The 24,251-nt window shown below is 37.2% G+C and overlaps 1 protein-coding gene across 1 annotated transcript in view; it reads right to left on the bottom strand.

The window, feature by feature from the left end:
• RBPJ (recombination signal binding protein for immunoglobulin kappa J region) overlaps nucleotides 1-24,251 on the bottom strand; it is a 74,311-nt gene that overhangs the window by 30,693 nt on the left and 19,367 nt on the right. The window contains 1 exon segment of the mRNA XM_012724231.1: nucleotides 1,339-1,377. Coding sequence (XP_012579685.1) covers nucleotides 1,339-1,377 — 39 coding nt within the window.

Below are 24,251 nucleotides of genomic sequence, written 5' to 3' on the forward strand. Positions count from 1 at the left end.
GTGTTTTCTTTATGATTAACTCTGACATATGCATTTTTGGCAAGAACCACAAAAGTAATACTGTGTCCTTGTCAAGCACAAGATACCTCTCTACTACTTACTTATAATCTTAATTTAGGTCACTTTAAGGTGATGTCTACCAGGCTTGTTCAATGTCGTGTTATTGTCACTTTATAATTACTACAGGTTCTGTGAGATACACTTAAGAGACTAAAACAACTGGGTTTGCATCATATTTCAATCTAAGAGTTTAAGCATCCACTGATTATTTTTGGTTGGAACAAGTACCCTCGTAGCAGTTGCCAAAGTGTGATTTCCTAGTTCCATCATTCCTTCAACATTTATTAGTTAGGATTCGTCTGTATGAAAAAGCTAGCTTCACTCCTCTATTGACGGTAGCTTCTCCAAATGTCACTGTACACCATAAGTGTTGAGACATAACTGTGTGTCCTTCTGGCCTGCCCCATCATTTTTGAATTTAGTAGTTTGTTATATAATAATACAAAGTGGAAATGACCCAAGTGATCATCAATGATAATGTTTCAAAAAGAGAATGAAGAAAACAAACAAACCTGTTACAGAGAACAGGAAGAAGATATACAGTTAAATGGCATATAAAGGGACAACTGGAATTGATGCCAAAGTTTATAAATACAAGTGCATGTTTATATATGTCTACAGTTCTCTTAAGAGTACTAAAATGTAGACTCAGCATTAGCTCTAATTATAACTACAGGACAGGGTATCTTTATATCACTAACCACTAACAGAAATTTTTAAAATCATCTTCAAGATTAATACATTTAAATTTAACATTTGTTATTATGCATGCTGCAAAATTAATTTACATAACTGGAACATATTATAACATTTAGTCTCATTAAAAATGGGCTTAAGTAGAAACTATGCTTTTCATGGTGATCACAACATAGTATACACAGATACCAAAGTATAGTGGTGGACAGCCGAAACTTATGTTATAAACCATAGTTACTTCATTGCAAAACTTTTTAAATGGGTTATATCTAAATTATTTAATCCATACTTTTAGAAAAATGTACATCTCACCTGTAATCAACAAACTGAAATTGGTTCAATGCAACCAGATATAGAAGCTCTATTATTATGGTGTTTATTATATTTATCATGTAATGCTTGAAATTAATTTTTTATATACTTCCATTTTCCCTTTTGAACTAGATCGCCTCATCCTGCCTCCCTTTTGGGGGGTGGGAAGGAGGAGGAAATGTGAAGAAGGGATGATGGGAATAAGCTCGTTATCTAGATACCAATATCTGAATAACTCTTCAAAAGCACCCAATAGTTTCTAATGCTTACCTAGTGAGTCGTTTAGGCGGGGGTCGCTCACCAAATTTTCTGGAAAAAAAAAGAAAGAAAAATTGAATAGGTTGTATGACACAGTCCACAGGAAGCTTTTCAGATGCCATGAAGTCTCCTTTATGACTTACTACCTCGACCCTACTGAATACCAGTCTTTGTGCATTGTTTGCCAGTCCCAGTCTAACAGAACGCTAGAGCTTCCTACCTAAATGGTATGGTGATTCTTATATATACCACAATCCATTGTAATTTTCAAATAAGTAGAAAGTCTGTATGTACATTACACATATTATACACACTTCTTTTGCTCATGAAGGAGGTGCAATATTGCTTTCTCCCACACCAGTTATATTTTGTTCTATATTTACCCGTCTGTAAGGAAGTGTGTGGCCACAAGTGATCAAGACTTCACCAATCTTAAAAACCTTTTGCAGCTAATAGACACTTCACATGAGAACACCAAGTCAAAAACTCCAAAAGGGAAGAAAAAAAATTTTTGAAGAATAATAATTTAGTACTGCTACAAAAAGACAATAACCTGATGTTATCTAAAATAGTAATAATACTAGAATTTTTATTTAAAAAAGTGTTGCCTTTAAAAGCTTAAATCATGTGGAACCCTCTTCTGTACCTGGCTTGTAAAATAAAAAGTATGGTGACCATCCCTTAACTGCAGGGGATACATTCCAAGACCCCAGCAATGCCTAAAACTGCAGATAGTGCTGGACATTATATACATACTATGTTTTTTCCTATAGATTTAGACCTATGATAAAATTTAGTTTATAAATCAAGCACAGTAAGAGATTAACAACAGCAAAACAGAGCAAGTCTAACGATAAATTGTAATACCAGTTAAAAGAGTGGTCTCTCCCTCTCAAAATGTCTTATTGCTTATAGTATTTTTAAGCATGGTTGACCTCGGATAATTATTGAAACCACAGAAAGCAAAACCACAGTTTAGGAGGGGCTATTGTAATTTCCTCTGTTTTTCTGTATTTCACAAATTTTCTGCTTTATCAGGTATGATATTGAAATAAAAGGCATGAAACATTTGTGTAGTGCCTAAAGAAGTAGAAAAGAAGCATGAACAACCCAAACTCTTAAGTAAACTAAACTTTACACCACACCTACAGTACTAGTATATAAATCTTAGACAGTAAAAGTTCTGGGATTTTTGAACCATGGTGTGCAACAATGAAATGAATCCACACTTGATTAGAGAAATATTATGAAACCGGATTTATGCCCTAACAGTAGGAAGAAACAAACTGTGACAAACACTACTACTATATTCTGACAACACTACTGTTAGGAAAAGCAAAGCAGGTAGTACTAGGAAGTGGTTTACTAACTTATCCACAAAAAAGTGCAAAAATTCCAGTAGGAAAATCCCCCGTTAGGAAGAGCTCTATATAACCTCCTGTGCTTGTCCCTAGATTGAGTCATTCACCTCGCGGGAACCAAGTTAAGGTCCCTGGTATGCACATCGGAGCGAGAGATGCAACACAAACCATGGGCTCTGGAATTTAAATGCTATTAGGACAAATGGACAGTGGCATGTTCAAAAATGGTCGCGTGTCAGTATCATCTATAAAAAGACAGATCTCACAAATAACTTAGATATTAGAGCTATTCAATATGCTTTAAGAGATTAATACTTGATCAACTGAAAATACATTTTAAGTGAATATGTTATTTGCCTTTTCTTTAGATGCTTATTCATTACCCATGAGTGGCAGAACTTTGAGCAAGAGATTTCAGTTTTCACTGTACTTCAACTTCTAGTTTTGAGCCTGTGCTTCCTTTAAGAAAAACATTCAACAGCAATAATGTTCAAAACTTGGGTAGGTGTAACCAGTTCTGACTACTGGAAGAGAATGAAGGCAAGACATACTCTCCTGGACTATCACATTCATGAAAGCTCTTTTTGCTATATTAGATATGCCATGGGGTAGGCTTCAGAGATGCTGCACGCTTTGCTCATGGCCCCAGTAGATGCAGAAATATGTTTCCCTTTTTTTATTATGTATACTAGGCAAAACATGTGAAAAGTACTATTTCCTTATTTTTTAAGTCCCTTTATTCTACCTTCGCCTTTTCAACTTGAACACAGGGAACTTGTGTTTAAGCAGTTTGCCAACACTTTGTATAAAGCAGCAGAAAAAAATGAAAAGGTATAAATGAGGGATGACTGACTATGCTTAGCATCTGGCTTTCTAGGACTCTTCATTATTATAACAGGTGCCTTTCCAAATACCGACACGCAGAGAAAGAGGCCCTTGGGTTAAAGCTACATAGCTGTAAGTCTCTGCCCAAATGTCCCAACTGAGTTGTAGCAACACTGGCATCCATTCACAAAGTTTATAATGAAAGCTACAGGTCTTAAAATCTATGGCCTCATCAAGACAGCAATCAGATACTGGGCAATTACTCCAACTTCAGGTGAATGGGACACACTAATATCATCAAATGGCTTCTGTTATAATGCATTAAGAAGGTGGTATTACTGTCCCAAAAGGCAGAACCTGAATTCAAACGTAAGGAAACATAAACCTAAACTGTGGAACAGTCAACAAAAATAGCTGAACTATACTGTTAAGTGCATCATGATCATGAAAGACAAAGAATCGAGAATTGGCTCTGATTTAAAAGACACTAAAGATAACTAAATGCAATGTATTGTCCAGGATTTAATTCTGCTATGTAGAACACTGTTTATAGACAATTGACACAATCTGAATGAAAACCAACAGATTAAAAGCTAAAATTATATCAACTCTAATCTGCCGGTTTGGTAACTGCACAGTGATTATTTAAGGTAATGCCGTTATTTCTAGAAGCACTGTGATATGTAGGAAGAAAAAGGCATAATGTCTACTTCTTACAGAGAAATAGTTCAGGGAAAGTGGTGTGTATGTGTTTTTATACACAGGAATAAAACAAATGTGTTAAGATGTTAACACAGGTATCAGGATAAATTTTCAGTATTTCTGCAATTTTCCTGTAAATTGCATTATAACCGAATTTTAGAAAATGGTGCACTCAGAGACGCACTCTTCTTCAGATCCAGTTGTTGATCTGACCCCACTGCCACAGACCTTAGTCATGACAAACCTAGCAATAAAGAGTCATGGGAGGAGACTCTTAGGAGACTATGGCTGACTTCCTTGTCCAGCTTTTAGGTTCTTATGACAACTATTTAAGAGTCACTTGTCATAGATCTGAAGTACGATCCCACATTGGCATACAAGTGGGAAAACAGGAATCCTTGTATACTGTTGGGGGTGGAAATTTGGGCAACCTTCTTGGAAGGCATTTTAGCAATGGCTATTCAAGATGTGCCTTTCTTTGAATACCTTGTCATTTTCAATTCTGGAAATATTTTAGGTAAACAATTTGTGACTGCCAATATACATGTAAACATGTTCAAAGGTATCTGTATTTTAAAAATTGTAAACACATGTGTGAATGAAGAATGGATCTCTGACTACATAGCACCTCCCAATCACAACTACATGTACATACAAAAGCTATGCAGTTAGTGCTATTAATTCTGAGTAAGAAAATGTGGTCTTCGTGTCTACTGCCTCCAAGTGCAAAAATAACACACACACGCACACCTCACATAATTACAGCGACTGCTTTTACACTTTGTCAGCAATAACCACCTCAAGTCAAATAAAGATCCCCTAAAGAGGTGCCCGAGCTAGGAATTTTTATGGCAGAATTGTAAAGTGTACTGAATGAACATAAAACTTACTATGAACATGTGCTTGGTGTGCTTCAGTGAGAGGGTCAACAAAAAAAACTGAGAGGCAATCTTTTTTTACGCTCACAAAATAGCAGCCACTGACTAAATTTGACAAGGGCAAAGTATAATTTTTTCCCCTTGATTACCAGAAAGTGAAAATGTTTCTAAAGCTATAAATACATAAAATTCAAAAAGCCCAAGGATGCATGTTGTGGGAACCCGACCTTGGTCACTGCACACACGCACACACACAGGCCTGAACGTGCACACGTGTGCAAGTGCCTCGCACTTGACGACGGCACCTGCACTGTCCCTGGTCCGTAATTCCTGTTCTCGTCCCTGCAGAAGCAGTAGTGTCTGCAGGCCTCAGATTGTGGTGTTTATAGTATCGGTCATAATTTTGCTAAGTACTTTTATGGATTGAAAAGGACTGAGAGTCCTCTTCCCTTTAACTGAAGTCTTACATACTTCTTCCTCTTGGTAGAAGTAGATATAGTTATCAGTCCATCCTCCATCAAGCCATGTCAGGCCTATTAATCAGCCAAATCTCTCACATACAGTTTGGCATTATGTAAAACATTCAGGTTCAACAGAGCATCTGCCTTTGATTTTCAACATTTATGGATGCTACTACCAAAATAAGGCCTAATGCTAAAAGAAAAGCTATGATTTGGGTTTATAAGGATTTAAACTGTTTCAAAGATGACTGTGGCTAAGAAAAAAGATGACAATCATTTAAATCATGTAAAACAGGACATATCAGTAAATGGGAGAATATTAAACAAAAATAGCGTGTTCAGAATGGGGAAGAGATTTTAAAACATTCTTTAAAACACCAATATATAAATAAAGAAATTCCTGACATGTCAGTAAATGGGAGAATATTAAATAAACAAAAATAGTGTGTTCAGAATGGGGAAGAGATTTTAAAACACCAATATATAAATAAAGAAATTCCTTTTTGCTTGATTGTTAACAGCCAAAACAACACATTTCTTTGAGTTACTATTAAAAAGTCAAATCTAAAGTTGTGGTATAGTCAAAAACTACTCTGAAAAAGAGATCTCAACCACAATTCAAAGCTAAGAATGGCTTTCAGCCAGAGTGTATCTGAGCCATCAACCTGCCAGGCTGCCTTCACGCTTGCTCGGCTAGGACCCACAAGGCAAGCCAGCATTGGCCTCTGCTCGCTCAGGCTCGCAGGAGGCTGCCAGTCCCCCAAGGGGACCAAACATCACCAGCACAGGGGCTGCCTTAGGTGCTGCTACAGGCAGCCTAACCCCTCAGCAACCTCATGAGGATCCCTAGCCCAGCCAAGGTGAAGGACAGGTTCTATACTAAGAATCACCGTTAAGTAAATGAAGGTGCAGGTCATCAGGAACTTAAGGTGGGGTAGCACCAGTACTGAGACCGCAGAGAGGAAACCAGGGTCGGGCCTCCAGTAGGGAACGGTGCTAGCAGGTGCAGACCCTCACAGTTTGAGTTATTCATATGACGCATTTACTTTGCATTTTGCTGTGCTATGAATTTAAATTATATAAACTACAAAGCTGTTGTGTTAGTTACTTTACAAAAATGTCCAGAGTCAGCTGACCCACATCAAATTAACTAACTAGAAATTAGGATAGTTTTTATTTTAAAGATGGGCTCCTTTGTAGTAACTTAATTCAGCACTCCTTCTCCAACCAGTACCTGCACATGCATGTTCTCTAAAGACATGTGTAGTGCTGCTATTAAGGACCTCTTCCCCTCACTTGTGCCTTCCACCACAAGCAACTCATTGACAAACGCCATCAACTGCCTTCTCAAATTGTCTTCTATATCTCTGTCTCTGATTCCATGAAGTTAAGTGAAGCTCTCATTACTACTCACATCCATTGCTTCCTATGCTGGCTAGACAGAGAAAGCACAGACAAGCAGAAACAAACAGTACATATCTCCAATACGGTACTCTCTTTTAATTCTCAGTAACAATCCTAAGAGTAAGGTTATTTCAAACTTAGAAGGAAAAAAACTGAAGCTCAGAAAATCATAAGGTAGTACTTTCCCCTACTTCTGATTATATACTGATTACATTAAGGTCGAAGAAAATGAAAACCACATATAAGTACAGAAGAAATACTCTAGAGTTCTTCGACCTTCCTTGCTCTCCCAAAATAATCTCTCCCCCATAATGCAATAATAAATTAAAGACTCACTTGCTTTTCCTATTAAATAAAATATGAAATTTTGTTTCCAAAAATGTCTTAATCTAAAATTACTTCTTAGCAAACTGAAACTGTTGAATTCCAAGGCTGAAATGTTGTAACATAAGGCTAAATAAGCTAGGATGGTCTGATTATGTTAATAGATCTAGGGATTAGTCAAATCCAGAGCCTTTAAAGAACTGTAACTAAAGATTCCAACAAGGAGGGAAAAAAACACCTTCTTCAGTTTTTATGAAAAATGCTATCTTCAGTTTTCACAATAAACTGAAGATATATAGTGGATTGTTCAGGCCATAGCTTGTATGCTAGGCATCATGTTTTTAAATAACATAAGTGTACATTAGAAAAATATGGTCAAAGGTAGACATTATATACATTATGTATTATTTTTGTTCTCCATTATAGAAAAAAGGTATTTGACAATTAACATCAGTTTGTTCATAATCATTATTTAATTCAAAGTGACTGCATAGAACAGTAACATCAAATACAAGTCTATACATAATTTGCTCACTAAATGAATAAACTATACTAGCAGGTTATCTGTTAAAAATAAAAGGGTAAAAATAAAAAATAATCAAAATCATCCTCTTAAAACTGCCAGTATTATTAGGTCAATTCCTTTGAATTAAATAATGACCATGAACAAAGTGATCTTAACTGACATGTACTTTTTTTCTATAATGGAGAAAATCATAAATATTGTCCCTTGAGTGAGTTGATGTTAATTAACATTGCATATTTCACAATGAGGTACAGAAATTATTTTACGAAGTCTAAAAAGCTACAATAAAGATGAAATTTTTACTTTAATGAAACGATCTACCTTTCCATACAAAGATAGTGTGGTAAGTTTACTGTTTTTACCTGCTTAGCAATAGCAATGTTCTCTGGTGAATTACGCTGACACTTCAACAAAGTAATAATGCACATGCCTAACATCCTGTGAGGAAGCGGCATAATCCTTAGAACCTCATATATTTTTGTGTCATCTTGCCGAGTCTGTAACTGATAGATGAGGATGCATAGCAATTTCACCCAATATTTTTATTGTAATAACAATAATCAAATGCTAATAAAGGATCTGTTAGAAGTCAATAATAATAATGAGGCTAGTAAATTAGCTGCCTGAGTTTTTTAAATCATAGCATCTCCTTGGTATGAAATTTAATAATGAAGTGAAATATTTAATTCTAAATATGAATATGGACTTTGGAATGACAATTAAAATTAAAGAGGAGCCATTCTAATTGATAATTTTTTTCCTAGTTTTCTATCAATGCCTTAGTTTGATTTTAGCACTCCCCAAGAATTAATCCAACTGGACAGCAAAACTATTCTGAAAGAGCAATACTACTAATCCAAGGTCAGCCCTCTTCACCTCTGGACAACCTTCTAGGAACTACAGTCTATGCTATTTCCACACCATCATTAACTTCTCACTTGGTCTGCCAAGTTCTCAGACTTGAAAGCATTGTTTACATATCTAAATGAGAAAAATGTACAAGTTCTCTTGTTTATAGAGGTTACAAATAAAACTGCATGAGACTGTATGGGTAAGTGTCAGGATAGGAAGAGAAGGAGAGAATTCTTCTGTAGGCTATGATCACAGGTCATACCACTTATTCCCTTGCAAATAATCTCTGACTGGGCTACTTTTGTGACAAAATTCTGCTGAGTTAAATGATTCCCCACTTCTGTTTGCCCAAAGTCCAGGCCATTCTAACAAAGAAATGAAAACCCAAACTATTTGTGCAGCTATTCTAGAGATTTGGTTTCCACATGTGTAAAATAGGAAAGGCCTGTTATAAAATTTTAAAAAAATAGGAAAGGCAACTGTGGCAATGTGCCCTGGCACAGGAGCACTTTTATGTCTGATTCTCATTCAGTGTCAGCTGGATGCATTCTTATTTCTTGGCCTCTAGACTTAAAAGCCCCAACTCACTAAAGAGCTCAGTAGTAACAACTGTAGAAGCTACAATCATTTCAAAATAACTGTACTTCCTTATAGAGATTTTGGCCATTGTTTGTAAACTAAGAGGTTGGTAACTAAGACAAGAGTGCTCTGCTAAGGACTGATACAGGTCTTAAGAACCCAGTGTTACAAAAGGTTCATTCTTTTAACAAATATTTAGTGATTATCTGGGATATATGAGTCAACAGGCTAAACCTTGTATCGGCTTTTTTTTTTCTAAAATGAATGCTTCCAGAGAGTCTACCTACTCTAGTCACCTGCTTTCTTTTTCTATTTTTTCTTTTTAAAGACATATTGATTGCATACAAGACTGGGGATTAGGCCAGAGATGGAGGGGCGGGGGAGATGGGGGGAAGGTGAAAGGATTCACTAGAGACAGACTGGGGAGCAGCACAAGCAGATAGACTGAAATACACTACTGAAGGGAACAGTGGGTGCGAAAGGAGCCAGTCTGCTGCGTACTGTGGGTCAGCTCCCTGGCTGGGGATCACACACAGGCCGCAGTGGTGACAGTGCTGAGCGTGTCACTTATTTTAAATGTACATTTATGCTACCATTCCTGCCCCGTGCTAGAATTTTTCACTGAAAGGTTAGCTAGTTCCACAATAAATGAGTTTTAATAAGGCTGTGTCGAGTGCAGCCATACTACCAGCACTGTCACTACACTTTGAATCACTGACATAACTCCAGACACACAAGCCCCTCAAAGCAATGCTTTGAATTATTCTCCATCCTGTATCCCCACTAGCAGGTTTCAGAGTTCTTTACAGAAATGACTATTGGGGGGGGGGGGGTGGAGAGAACATCCTTCCTATCCACTGTTTTCCAAAGTAGCAAGGCCTGGAGACATATGTAGGTCAACCAAAGCTGACACTTTTTTTGCAGTTCAAATTCCCCACCAGCTGACAGAGCTCACTGGTTCTAACATATAAGTGCCTGCTACTTCACTGACAGTCTCCATAATGTAAACCACTTCTCACTCAGGCAACACGTTTAGCACTTTGAAGAAAATACATGCACACTTCCCTGTTTATCAACACACTCTTCATAATTCACCAACAGTTCAACAGTGACAAGGTAAAACTGACATTTCCTTTTTCCTAAGTAGGAGATCCACTGATCTTCATGACAATTACTGATACAGCACATCCCACTTTCCAATTAGGTTCATACTTGAGATAGAGTTCCAGGTACTCTTTCAACACATACCCCAGATGCCACAGACATGCAAAAATAGTATTTTTTTCCATAAAGTAATGAAATCTAAATTAGCTTGAGAAATGCCGGGTGCTAACAATACTGATGGTTATTACAAAATCTTCAAAAACCTTATCTTCAGCATCTAAGACATCTTTTTAAAATAGTCTCAAAACAGCTAACCTTCATTCTTAGAGGATGATCTGACTTGTTTTTAGTAACTAGAACTATACTGTCACCCTATTTAGTAATTCAGTGTGCTGACTTGGGGTCTACTTCGATGTAGCACTAGATGCACGATGGGAGGTTGCCGCTGGTCACTGACCTCAGCTCAAAACCAACTAAACCAGAATGTAGTCATTCACTTTCCTTGTAAAATATGCTTGGGCGGTGGGGGGCAGGGGGTGACAAGTTGCTCACATGCATGATAACCAAAGAAAAAGGACAAAGGCCTGAAGAAATAAATGTCACAAATGACGGCAGGAAGCCCTGCACTCTCAACAGGATAAGCAGCACAAGGCTAAAAGTGATGACACTGGGAGCAGGGATGACCAAAATAATAAAACGCCAAGCAGACTATTGATAAAGGAGGAAGAATTGCATAATTAGAGACAATAAGCTGTGTGGGGGTTGGGGAGGTTTGGAGAAATAAAGTGATAGAAAAATAGAATTCAACTCTTCCCATCCTTCCGAACTCAAGACGGCCCTGTACTGTCTCCCACACCAGCAATGTATGTCCGTAAACATAATATATGTCTGTACACACTGAGCAGCACTGCTAGGGAAGCCGACCCACGGGGCTGGGGAATTATTATTACAATTCCTTTCATTTAAAACGTGATTTCCAAATTGTGTAGCATGCCCAATTTAGAACATGATTTTATGTGTTTGATTCAATTTCTAAGAAGTGACTGAGAAAAATACTGTTTTGCATGTCTGTGGGATCTGGGGTGTGTGTTGAAAGAGTACCTGGAACTCTATCTTAAGTATTATCTTTTGGCCTAATACTATAGCAAAGATTTCTTCCATTTTGCACCTCCCAAATGTAGAAAACTAAAGTAGAAATTCCATTGGTATGAAACAATTTACCAGAAATCTTCATTCTCTTACTGTTTTCTTAGGAGGAACTATTTCAGACTCAATCCTAAATTACACATGTTGATACTGCCCTACTTTGAGCTTTATTTATTTTAAAATATTCACCAGAAACTGATCTTCTAATAAATCTATAAAGCAAACATCTATTATGTAGATATGCATGATAGCCACAGGCGCTAATCAAAGGAAACTAAAAAATTTAATGCTATCAAAATCCTTACAAAACCAGAACCTCAGACATTTGACTATCTTCAACATTTGAATATGCGTGATTTATGCTTAATACAACCACCACCAAGACACACACGCATGCACACAAGCACACATACACACACACGGAATTCCATTAATTAACTGTTCCCTACTATCAGCAAACACTAACCTGAGGGACTGGGTTCAGTCCGACAATAATGGCTTTTAAGCATGAGTTTCAATACAAACTGACCATACAAGTTGCTCATTACTAGTACATGAAGGTCTCTGCATCCAGTACACATGCATACCTTTGAAACAAAAGTTTACAAAACTATGATGTGATCTACTCCTGATATTTCATAGGCCTTTCTTTTTGGTTTCATTTCATTCAGGGAGGGGAGGAGGCCAGGATGGAGAGCAACTAATTATTGAATTGACTACAGAATGGCTGCCACTGACAATCTGAAAATCACTCATCTATGACTTGATGAACATCAGAAAGCAGTGTTATTGCATGGCTCTACTTGATAAAACAGCCTTGGTTAATGCCACTCAAAGGCCACTGCTATTATGTTCTCTTCCGCGCCGTGGAGCTTTCCAGTAATAATCTTCACTTCAAACAAAAGGATGTTGAAGGGCCCCTGAAGATGGTAACAGAGAGTATGACATACCATCAGAAGCCACCGACTAGAAGCTATCCCAGCAGCGCTCCAGGAGGCAGGACAGTGAGACTACGATCATTTCTGAGGGTTACCTGTGGCTACGGGAAGCTCACCCGAGTGGCACTAAAATGACTCAATCAACTTACACATAATGTGCACATATTTATTTCAGTGTTTAAAAAAATTAAGGCATGAGTTTAAAAACAAATTCTTTTCTCCAATCAGTGTGCTGAAATTATTTTGTATTCTAATACCTGTATTAAAACAAATCATAAAACATCAACTCAACAACTTGAGTCAGTAATGAATGGGGTGAAATTGCAATTTCAAAAACACAACTTCAGAGGTTGCACATAATCAACCTCTAATGGGATAAGAGGACCAGAGATAAATTACCACTCTTAATAGTGACCACCTTCTTTTACTGAAAGGAAGTCCAAAGAATTGAAAACATCAAATGTTGACTATTTAATTCTAGGAACAGGAGAAAGTATAAGATTCAGGGTAAGAAAAAAATGTAGTGGTACCTACTATACTTGTGTTTTTGTATCTTTAATATATACATTCACATTTATTCTTCCAGATCCTTCTTACAACCTATCAAGTGTTAGATCTTAAACAGTTTAGTGGCTCTAGAGAGTCTAAAGCTCGTAACCACTAAGCAGTAACTCTTTAAAAGGTAACAGGAGGTCTCAACTCTGGCTGTGTAGCAGAATCTCCTGTGGAGTTAAAACAAAACAAACAGATGCCAAAATGCTACCCCCAAAACAGATCTCTTTCAGTTAAAGCAGCAAATATAAAGAAATAAATTTTGTAAATAGTGTATTAAATACACTTCTAACCCACTGTATCAGAAAAGACCTTCTTGGAGAGGAGAGATTACTGTTCTATTACATAAAATACTAGCTGAACTGAATGACTGCCATTATTAACAGGCAGTCCATTTGAGCTTGGAACTTGCTAGATCACCATCATCACAGACTATAATTTAATATAAAGCAGCGATGTCCTTGGTTGTTAATACTTCAGTCCCAAAGAGAATTTAACTGCTAACATATCAAAAAGATCTTAACATTAAGACAGCCTAACTGATTAAGAAACATTAGACTACTATGGTGATGGCACATGGGTGATTTGGTGATGGGAAGCCCACGGGGATTACAAGAAAGATGAAAAAATGCACAAAATGATGTAAAAATAAACTATCATATTTTTTTTAAAAAGAAACATTAGACTGCACCATTGTTTCTATTGTTACCTATACATTATTTAAACATATTTTCCTTCATTATCTAAAAGAACATTAATAAACTCTGCATTCCCCCAGATTTGATCCACTTCTACTCCCTTAAGAAAACATTTGGTAGCAAGTAAACAGTATAAAATTAAGTTTCCAAAATTTCAAATAATTGAGAAATGGTTTTGACATTACTCAAATAAAATGTTATGATCATAAAAACCTTTAAGATTTTTGATGGTTAAGTGGGTAATCTGAAGCCTAGAATTACCACTACTAGCAACCACAAATGACAGTGGGGCTGTATACCACAAACACACGAGTGATTACACTGCACCCATGCCCTGGCAAAGAGACAACGGTCACACCATTAATAAAGAACATTCATTCTCCTCTCAGTAAAAATTCTTTGTAAAAGACAAGAACAGCCACAAACTCTAAAGGGTCTGGGTAAGAATGACCAGCTTTTCAAGTTAATACTCCAACTGAAGAATTTATCCAACAATTTCCTTTAGACTACCATGCGACGACAGCACTACAGAGATATTAGTCTCTGATGTAAGCAATAAAGATACTGACATATGAATGACCCCTGAAGTATTTGGTGAAAAATGTATGGCTCGTTACTATTAAGATGTAGGAAAATAACTACACCAATGTCTTCTTTAACTGTACCACAAAAGGGGGTTGGGGAAGACACTCATCCTGCTCATAATTATTTTGATACAAAAATACTACTGCCGTCAACCCATAAGCACATCTGCAATCTAAACGTTAAAATATGCAATAGTTAAATGAAAATTTGAGCATTCATTCTACCTATAACCTCAGGGGTCACTGAGACATTTCTAAAGCGTACCTTTTAATCCACGCCATGGTACTTCAAGAACATGTTAAGGTAAGCCACTGCTTGGAACACTTCGATGCACCTCAAAACACCTCAGCCAGTGTATCTGTATCATTCTCTTTTCCTTTTGAGATCATAATGGTTCCGAAGAACTATAATGCTTCCATGTGAATGATAGTCTCATAATTTCAATGACTTAAAAACAAAAACAAAAAATAAGGACTTAAGTATTGGTATGTTAAGCCACTAGTGCACTGTATTCATTGCTACTATGACTAAGAAAAGCCAAGACACTTGCTGCTGCTCAGTAACCATTGTCATTTTTAATGTAAACCCTCATATGAATGAGAAGGACCACAGGCTCAGTGGTGTCACCCCTTGTTTGACTGGGATCTAGCAAAACAATAAATGTCTCTACCAACTGTCTCTCCAGATCTATCCTCAAGGATGAAAATAACCTAGAAGACAGAAGTGAACACTTGGTAAGTGCCAGGTCCACCTATTCACCAACTAGTCTACTACGTGCTGAATGAGTGCTGGACATCACCCACACACCTATATTAGAAGAAGTTCATGAACAGACACAAAAATGTCTGTTCAAACAATGACCCCCCCCCCGCCCTGTGTCAATATTATAACCCAGAGTCACTAAATTAAAGAGATCCAAAAAGAGAGAGAGATTCAGCCTCTCAAGCGTCCTTTAATGAAAAGCCCACACATAAATGAACAGATACATCATGGCCAACTCAAATTTTACTGTAGCTCTGATTGCCTTAGCAGTCTACTGGAGAAAAAGGCAGTCCCTTTCCTCCTCACTCCACCATACCTTTATTATATAAAAAAATTTCATTCATTAAAATGACAGCCTAAGATGTCTAAGTATCCTATTTTAAATGGAAGGATTCACTCTACATTTGTTTCAAGTTTGACACTCTAGTTACAAAGAGGAAAACAGGATATTCCAGCAACACAAAAACTAGCTGATAAATTATCAATAATACACATAATACATGTCATAAAGCAATTAAAATGACCTCACGATGGCTGATTGGTAAATTTTTAATTAAAGCAAGCTATAAAAAGGCTTCCAGGGAAACAATGTGGGCAGAAGTTCTGTCACACTCTGTAGAGTAGCTGTGTAAAGGTTAGGAAGACAAGGAAAGGAAAAGACAAAGTTTGCCAGCTAGGCCTCAGAAGTGTGCGCTAAGGAGAAAGTGAAACTGTTTCCTGTTTAAAGGGCAGGTTCAACTGGTGAAAACCTTTCAAGTCCAGGGTCAGAAAAATTACATGTTTCTGAGATTTAGACTTATTGCAGGTTATGGGATATGCAGATAACAAAATATAGGTCACTTCGCTCCAAATAAATGGAAACTACACACCATCAAGTTCATGTTCCTAATTATAGCTCCTCCCTTATGTTAACCACTGGAAAATAAAGCCCGACATTAAAGAATAAGAGTTTAACGCTGAAGCACTTATTTATTATCTTATTTAGTGTTAAATTCCATTTCACAGAGGAGAAAACAGTGTGGTCAAGAGACTAAACCAAGGAAACATACTTTCAGAGGAAAAAAACAGGACTTTAATCTTCTAGCTGGAATTACAGCACTTCCTGTGCTACGACACTAGTATTATCGTATATATAGTTCTATTGTACAGTATCACTGGTACCAGGGTTAACCTGTGTTGACAATCTGCCAACTATCGTGCTAAGCTCATGATGTTACTATACTTCATCCTCAGCTACCACTCATAAGAATGACTAGTTGCCTCCTTTTGTGAGACTCAGAGAGATTTAAGTAAACAGCCAGCATCATACATCAGAGACAGAAACTGCTAGGACAGATTATTTGTTCTCACATGTCCAAATCGCAAATAAACACTCATGTTGCTATGCCAATCTATCCAGAAGAAATCAAGTGAAAAGTCAGTAAGTTTATTTTCAACCTGGCTGATGTAACAATAATCTAACCATACAAATGCTTCTCATTCAAAAACCCAATGTATATAAACAGATTTTTAGCTATGGCATAACAAGAGGCTATATATACACATTTATTCAAGTCACAACAGAGAATCAGAATCATGTTTAATCGCTCAAATCAGAAACTTTTTATGACCCCTACAAATGAATCTAGTGTTTTCAATGAGGTTATGCACTTATCTTTTAAAATTGACTTGGAAACTATAATTGAATCGATCTAAACTTCAGTTGACAGAGTATAAAGTATAAAAGGCATTTTCCTGAAGAGGGTGATTTGCCAAAATTTCCTAGCCCCATCCTGTCCCATGAAGTATCAACACTACCAATCTTAGTGTCAATGAAGAGAAACTATTTATCAACTCAAAGACATGACACTATATAGTTATCAGTAAAGAAAGACAAAGCAAATGGACAGCTCTACAGTGCTTCAAAACATGATTAAAACAACAAAGAACTGGGGGAAAAAAATCATCTAAATTAAGAACAAAAACTCCTAAGTAACTTCATTGAAACCAGGCACTCACTCTGCATTCCTGAACTACCTGGCGAAGTGGTGAGAAGACCCACTAGGCCAATGCTGACTAAAAAGATCCATGAATCAAAGAACCATTTTAAAAATGCTGACAAGCCAGAGAGCTGACCCACACGGTGCCACAGACCTCTCCTGTCCCACCTGCTGCTCCTCTCAGCAGTGTATGTCAGCAGATCTGCGTGTTCTGTTCCCCACTCTAGTGAATTCTCTCACACCCACCTGCTCCACACCTCTGGCCTGTACTCCAGTTCTTGTATGCATAAATAAATAAAACTTTTTTTAAAATCTTTAAAAAAATTTAAAATGCAGACAAGAAATCACTCAAAATTACACTACAAATCTTACAGAATTACAAAACTGTTGCAGTAAGAAACATAATCATTTAAAAAATATCATCATCAACAATAGGATGGCTCTTCCAAAGAACTCATTTTATAAGCTTTAACATGCAAAATAGTGGATTCTAGTAAGTATGCCCACCAAGATTTCTGATAGATGACCCACTACATACCTGTGAGCTGCCATATCAATGTGCATTAATCACTCTATCCTACTGCCTATAAAACATTTCACTTCTTGTACAAGAGACAGGAATGGGGAAATGTATGCCCATGTCAGCTGTTATTGCCTCCTTCACAGTGCTGGATCCAAGCGTGTTAGAGACCCCTAAGGTGGGAGGTGCTAAGACTGAAAGATTGGTCTTCCCTGGCTGGAAGACCTCCTGGCTAAATACCAAGAGATTGATTCATTGTCTAACAAGGAGAGGAGCAGGAAGTTTGTATCAATAAAAATAAATTGCACCAGGAAATCTGGCAGCTTGATCTGGGAATGAGAGGCCTCGCATTCCCAGGATCCCACTTCTCTTAAACCCTATTTTGTGCCTGTCAGTTCTGTATTCCCAAGTTTTTTTCAGTCCCTCTCCTCAACTGTGTTCACCAGAGCCAGTCTCTAACACATATGGCAGTGGCTTTTGCCTTTCATCTTTGTAGACCATCAAACCACTGATGCCTGGAAGACTCTGGGCACTAACTGACCTAAGTTTAGTTATAGACTTCGTTTTGGATACATGATTGACAGCTAAACAAAGAATGTTCATGATGGAGGATGCATCTAATGTGCTCTATATCATAGTAGGCACACCAGTGCCTTGAGTGAATGGAGGAAAATATTTAGGAGTAGCTTATCCAGGCTGCAATGACACTATCAAGGACAACAGGTTTTATTTTGAAAGTAGATAATTTAAATTAACCTTGGGCATTTTTGACCATTGGATATGTTTTGTTTCTAACTACTGAATTTGAGTTATAAGATCAGCATTACTCTTAGGGCATAAACTTCGGAAAAGTAATTTGAAACAGATGCCATTATTTCAAACTTTTATGCTTTTATAAACAGCCTCACACAATAACTAATGTAACATTAACGAGCACTAAATTTCTTTCCAACAGAATGCTTAAATTACAGCATATCCACACAATGGAATAAAAGTTAATAGTAATATTTATAACCTCACAACATGCTAATTATATATGCGGCTACTTCACTATATATATAAATGTTTTCCTAAATCGTGTCTGTATATATATATAAATATATATATATATTTACATATTTTAATAAAGACAGAAAGATATAAATGTATTTATAAATATAAGTTTTATGACTTCAAAGACAATGTCAAATATATCTTTGGTATATGTCAATGCCTATACTCAGGTGTTAGAATGGAATAAATTTTGGTATTAGAAGAAATGCTCTCTAAAGACAAGACTGGGTCTGAGTCCCAAATCCGTGACACACTAGCTGTGCAAGGTTGGACAAGTTAAATCACTAGAAACTACCTTAGTTTCTTCTTGAAAAAAAGTTGGGATTAAAATAACATTCACATTAATGGTGGGAAAATGAGTTAATACATATAAACATTTAAAACAGCTCTGGCTTATAGTAAATGAGAAGTGAAGGAGAAGCAGTGGGTTCTTACATACCTAAGTAAATAGACGAATTCTACCTTTTTTTTCTTCTTAATGCATAAAAGAGCTGGGGTACAGGCCAGAGATGCAGGGGGTGAGAGGATTTACCAGAAAGTAGGGAGCAGAATGGCAGATCTACTGAAATACACTGCTGAGGGGATCAATGGAGAGGTCTGTCACCCATGTGTGTACCAGGGAGAGTCCAGAGAGTCGAGATGGATTCTACTTTTAAAATACAATTAGAAAACAAACAACTAGAAAGGTTAGTCAGCATATGCAAATATTAAGCCAGAGTCTTCAAACTCAGCTTAACGCAACCAAAAGTAGGTTACAAATGACAACCCAATGCAGGTAGATGTATCTATTTGTTTCTGTCATAATTTAAGTATAATTTAAGTGCTTCTCATTATCTACTAAATTAATTTCATGACAAATAATATGTCATCCTCCATATGATAGACCTATGGGTCTCTAATTTTGTCCTTCAATTATTTTTTTTAATCAAGGCCAAGTTGGACCCACTAGATCAATGATCTGATATCAGAAAACACTCCAAAGTTTTTACTCTGTCAAATGCTTTTTTATACTGTTCCAAATTCTGCTCTTTACTTTTAAAACCACCAAAAATCTCAATGGAAAGCTTTGATGAAATCAAGGTGTTCAAAATATCTGCCAGCTTTTAATACTTTTAAGTTTTCTGGTATGTTTGTTTTGTTATGTAACAGAAGCACAACATTAAGGAAAGGTATGAAAGAAGACAGGGTGCAGTTTGGTTTAACAGGGACAAATGCATTCTCACATGAGGGTCCCTATCCAGCTGCTTCTGGGCTCCTCCCACCCACATAAATACAAACCCTGCTACTTTGGAACTTTGTACACTTCTTGGATTATATCATGTTGTTTCAGACCTTTGAACATGTTTACTTCACTCAACCTTCCCCACCCCTAAAACACAAGAGCAACAGGTTAAACAACACTATGAAGCTATCAGCACCACTGCAGCATGAGTTCCATCCCCTGTCAGGGAGGTGACCCACACGGCACAGCAGACCTCTCCTGTCTGACCTACTATTCCTCCCAGCATTTCAGTACTTCTGCCACTTCTGCTCCTCACTCTCTCTGGTGAATCCTCTCAACCACCCCCCCACCCTTTGTATGCGTAAATAATCTTTAAAAAAAAGAATGAAAATCACATATTCTAGGAATATCAACTCTAAAGTAGGTTTTGCAATGCTAGTATGAATTTCAAATCTACAAATCTGGTTTTGAGTAACTTTCAAAGCACCTTTCCTAGAATCATGAACCACTCTCATTCTCTCTCAGTAACAGCACAGTATTTTCTTTTCCAATTAAAATAGTGAGTAAAGGTGGCATCAAACATGTATAGCTAAGAGGCTACTCAGGACCAACCGGGATGCAATAACTAAAGACATGTGTTTTTTAAGAATGATAAGGAAGATTATTCAGCTATTTTTACTTTTGAAGAACTCCTACCTGCAGAAGCTCTTCTCTGAAAATATATCCTAATTTTTGACAGCTTTGATGTTTACCAAAGTACCTAATGGTAAGAAAAAGTGGTAAATGCCAGAGTTCAACAGTGATAAGATACCTGAAATTTTTCTCTAGAATTCCACACAGCATGGTTATGGATACGTATGATTTAAACATAAATACAGACGCATGTACACACATGTATACATATGTGTGCAAGCACACACCTATACTTTTTCAAGTGCTTTAGTATTAGAAAGCTGTTACCCTGTTTGGGAAAATAAAGCTACTAGGAAAGATGAGAGAACAATGAGAGGCAAACAAGTCCCAAAACACTATACATTTATTCAAAGCAAATCAACAGGATCATCCTTTTCTAGGACATGACAGGAAACTCAAGAAGGCTAAAGAGCCTAAATAAATTTACTTTACACTCTACGTGTCATGTCCATCTTTAAAAAAACATATGTTAACTGAGTTTCTCCCTATATTGCTGTTCTCCTTTCACTGAGTTGTTAAAGGTTTTTTGGTTTAAAATAAAAATGGAAAAGTGGGTGACTTTTAAGATTCTCTGGTAAGGAATGATAAAGAACCTTCTGGTCAGGTGTTGAATATGGAGTCAAGAGCCACAGGTTAGAAAGCAACTCGTGTCCTGTCACTGACAGCACAAAGCCGCAGGACCGTCCAAATGTGAAAGAACCCTTTCAGCATAGGCACAAATGTTTACTGACTTTTGAAAGCACAATTTAGTAATCACTTCTAATCCCATAATTCTAATACCAAAATAAGACATCTTCCCAGGAATGTTTTGATTTAATGCTCAAGAAAATACTTATGCTTTAAATTTTAATATCACACTTAATGTTTATTCTAATTATGTGCGTGATGATCTAATCGATGGCTCTAACTCATGCCTCCAGGCATTCTCTCCTTCGTCTTAACAAATTCCTAAGTTTAACAAATATTTGAACACATACAATGTGTCAGCCCTTTCGAAAGCACCAAGGATAACTGTCTCCCAGTCAGTATACAAATCAGAACAAGATCCTAGGCAGAATAAAACTTGCAATGTTATTACAATGTGAGGAAGTGGTGGTAAATCCTTCAGAGAGAAGTGGAAGGAAAGAAAAGAACAGGGAATAAGACCTCACTGAGGTGATGCCTGAGCAAAGAAATCTGAAGGAGACCCATGTGAAGGGAATAAATACCAGGTCCAAGAGCCCTCAGGCAGAGTCTTCTAGCAAGGAGGCCAATGTGATGACTACCTCAAGAAATCACAGGAGAGCGTACTAAGATATGACAGATGATATGAGTTTAAGTGCAAATGGGTGTGGGTTTGAGGATGTGCATGTTCTTTAAAACACCACAGATCAAAAACGCCTTGAGCTTTTTACTCCAAGTTTTGAGTCAAGGAAGATAAGGATCTCAACAAGAGGAAGATAAACACCTGGCTCTGCCAGCCCAGAGAGAAGGTCACACGGCAGAGGGAAGACACAGTAGAGAGGGGCCAGGTAGGAGGCTACTGTGACTCAACAGGTCACCAATGGCAGAGGCTTATTCCACAGGGGAGGCAGTGGGAAGGGTCACAGGATGAAATTCTGTGTATATTTTAAAGAGAAAATTGACAACGTTTCTTGACATGGAATTGAAAGGGAAAAGGAAAAGTAATGGTGGCTCTAAGGTTTTAGGTCTACACAACCTAAAAAACTATTTACTGACCAAAGATGTGGTACATATATACAATGGAATATTACTCAGCAAAAAAAAAAAAAAAAAGAGAAACACATGTCTTTCCAGCAACTTGGATGGAGCTGGAAAAGATCATGCTTAGTGAGATAAGCCAGAAAGAGAAAGAAAAATACCGGATGGTTTCACTCATAGCAGGAGTATAATAAACAACCCAAAATAACAAAAATAATGAACAACCATATACCAGAGACATTTTGTGGGGGTGGAGTGGGGAATGGGATCAAAAACTTTGGGGGGGGGGAATGCACGGGATTATGGTGATGGCAAACCCGTGGGGATTACAATTGAGATGGAAAAAAAATGTACAAAAAGATGTAAAAATAAACTTTCGTAATAAAAATAACAATAACTTTGAAAAAAATATTTACTGACAAGGAGTAAGACTTCAGAAGATTTGAGGAGGCTTTCAGGAGCTTGGGTTGGTTAACATAAATTGGACATGCTCAGTAGTCTAGAAGAGTTTATTAGTTTATTGGAACATTCCACAAAGGGTTGAGATATGACAAGTCAAATTAAGTCTGTATGGTTCTTGCTTGTAGCTGGAATTTGCACTATTTATAGTAATAATGCTATAGAAACAATCCAAGTGCCCAAGGACAAATGAGTGGATTAGGAAGATGCAGTACATGTGCATTGCAGTGGAACAGTATGCAGCTATAAAAAAGATGCCTTCTCACTATGATGTAGATGGTACTAAAGATTATGCTAAGTGAAATAAGCCAGAAGAAAGGAATTCAGGACCCTCCCTGGTGGCACAACAGGTTAAAACGCAGCACTATGAACCTAACCACAGCCACTTCAACACAGGTTCAGTCCCTGGCCAGGGAGGTGACCCACATGGTGCAGCAGACCTCTCCTGCTGCTTCCCTCAGCTGTGTACCTTGTCCATCAGCCTGTTCTGCTCCCCCCTCTGTCTCTGGTGAATTCTCACCACCCCTGCACTTCAGGCCTGTACCCCAGTTCTGTATGCATAAGTAAAAAAAATCTTTAAAAAAAATCACTGATTTAAAAAAAAGAATGGAAGTCAGATAATGACAATATTCAGTCCTCTTCCATCTCACTCTAGGATTCCATATCTTAAACTGCCTTTAACTCTGTACTGCTGCGCAAATCTGATTTCTTCCTTTCATTTTTAATGTCCTCACCATCACAACATAACAGCCTCACAGTACAATTCTTATCCTCAAAAACCTAGTTTACACACAAAATTATCACCATTTGCTACTTCTGTAATAAAGTTCATACATAAACCCTTTCTAATGTTTTTTAAAATTGTCTTGTTGTCTATTCATGTTTAAGGTCCTGGGGCACACATTAATAAACTACCTTGTTATCTGGCCTAGCATACCTGCTCCGGGAATTGAGAGAATCCCTTTCTTTCAATTCCTAAATTTATTCATCAACTCACATATACTGCTCTATATAGGTAAGTCTTGAGTTTTTGGTAGCATCTATCGAAACTAAATATACATATTCTTGCAACCAGTATTTCACTTTAAGAATATTTCCTACAAAAATACTCAAGCATATGTGGTACACAGAGATAATTACTATAGCGTTATTCTTCAAAGAGAAAAATACTTAGTGGTTCACCAAATGGACAATGGTTAAATAAATTCTGTTACACCTATATTGTGGATATGGAATATTATACAGAATTATTTAAAGAGAGGTAAGTAATCCTAAATGTATGCTTAGGGGAGAATTAAATCATTAAATCTTAAAGTAAACAATACACAAATATAATAATAGGAGCTCATTCCCCAAAGATCCAAATTATGCTGGTGCACTCTTCTATATATTTAGATACAAGGAACATTACAGTCTATAACTTTTTTTTTTTAAAGATTTATTTATTTATGCATACAGAACTGGGGTACAGGCCAGAGGCTCAGAGGCGGCGAGAGGCTTCACCAGAGCCAGAGCGGGGAGCAGAACAGGCAGATCGACGAAGTACACTGCTGAGGGGAGCAGCGGGCGGGTCAGGAGAGGTCTGCCGCGCCATGTGGTCA

This window comes from Condylura cristata, unplaced genomic scaffold (genome assembly GCF_000260355.1).
Source record: "Condylura cristata isolate star-nosed mole 26May11 unplaced genomic scaffold, ConCri1.0 scaffold00012, whole genome shotgun sequence".
NCBI classification, from domain to species: Eukaryota; Metazoa; Chordata; class Mammalia; order Eulipotyphla; family Talpidae; genus Condylura; species Condylura cristata.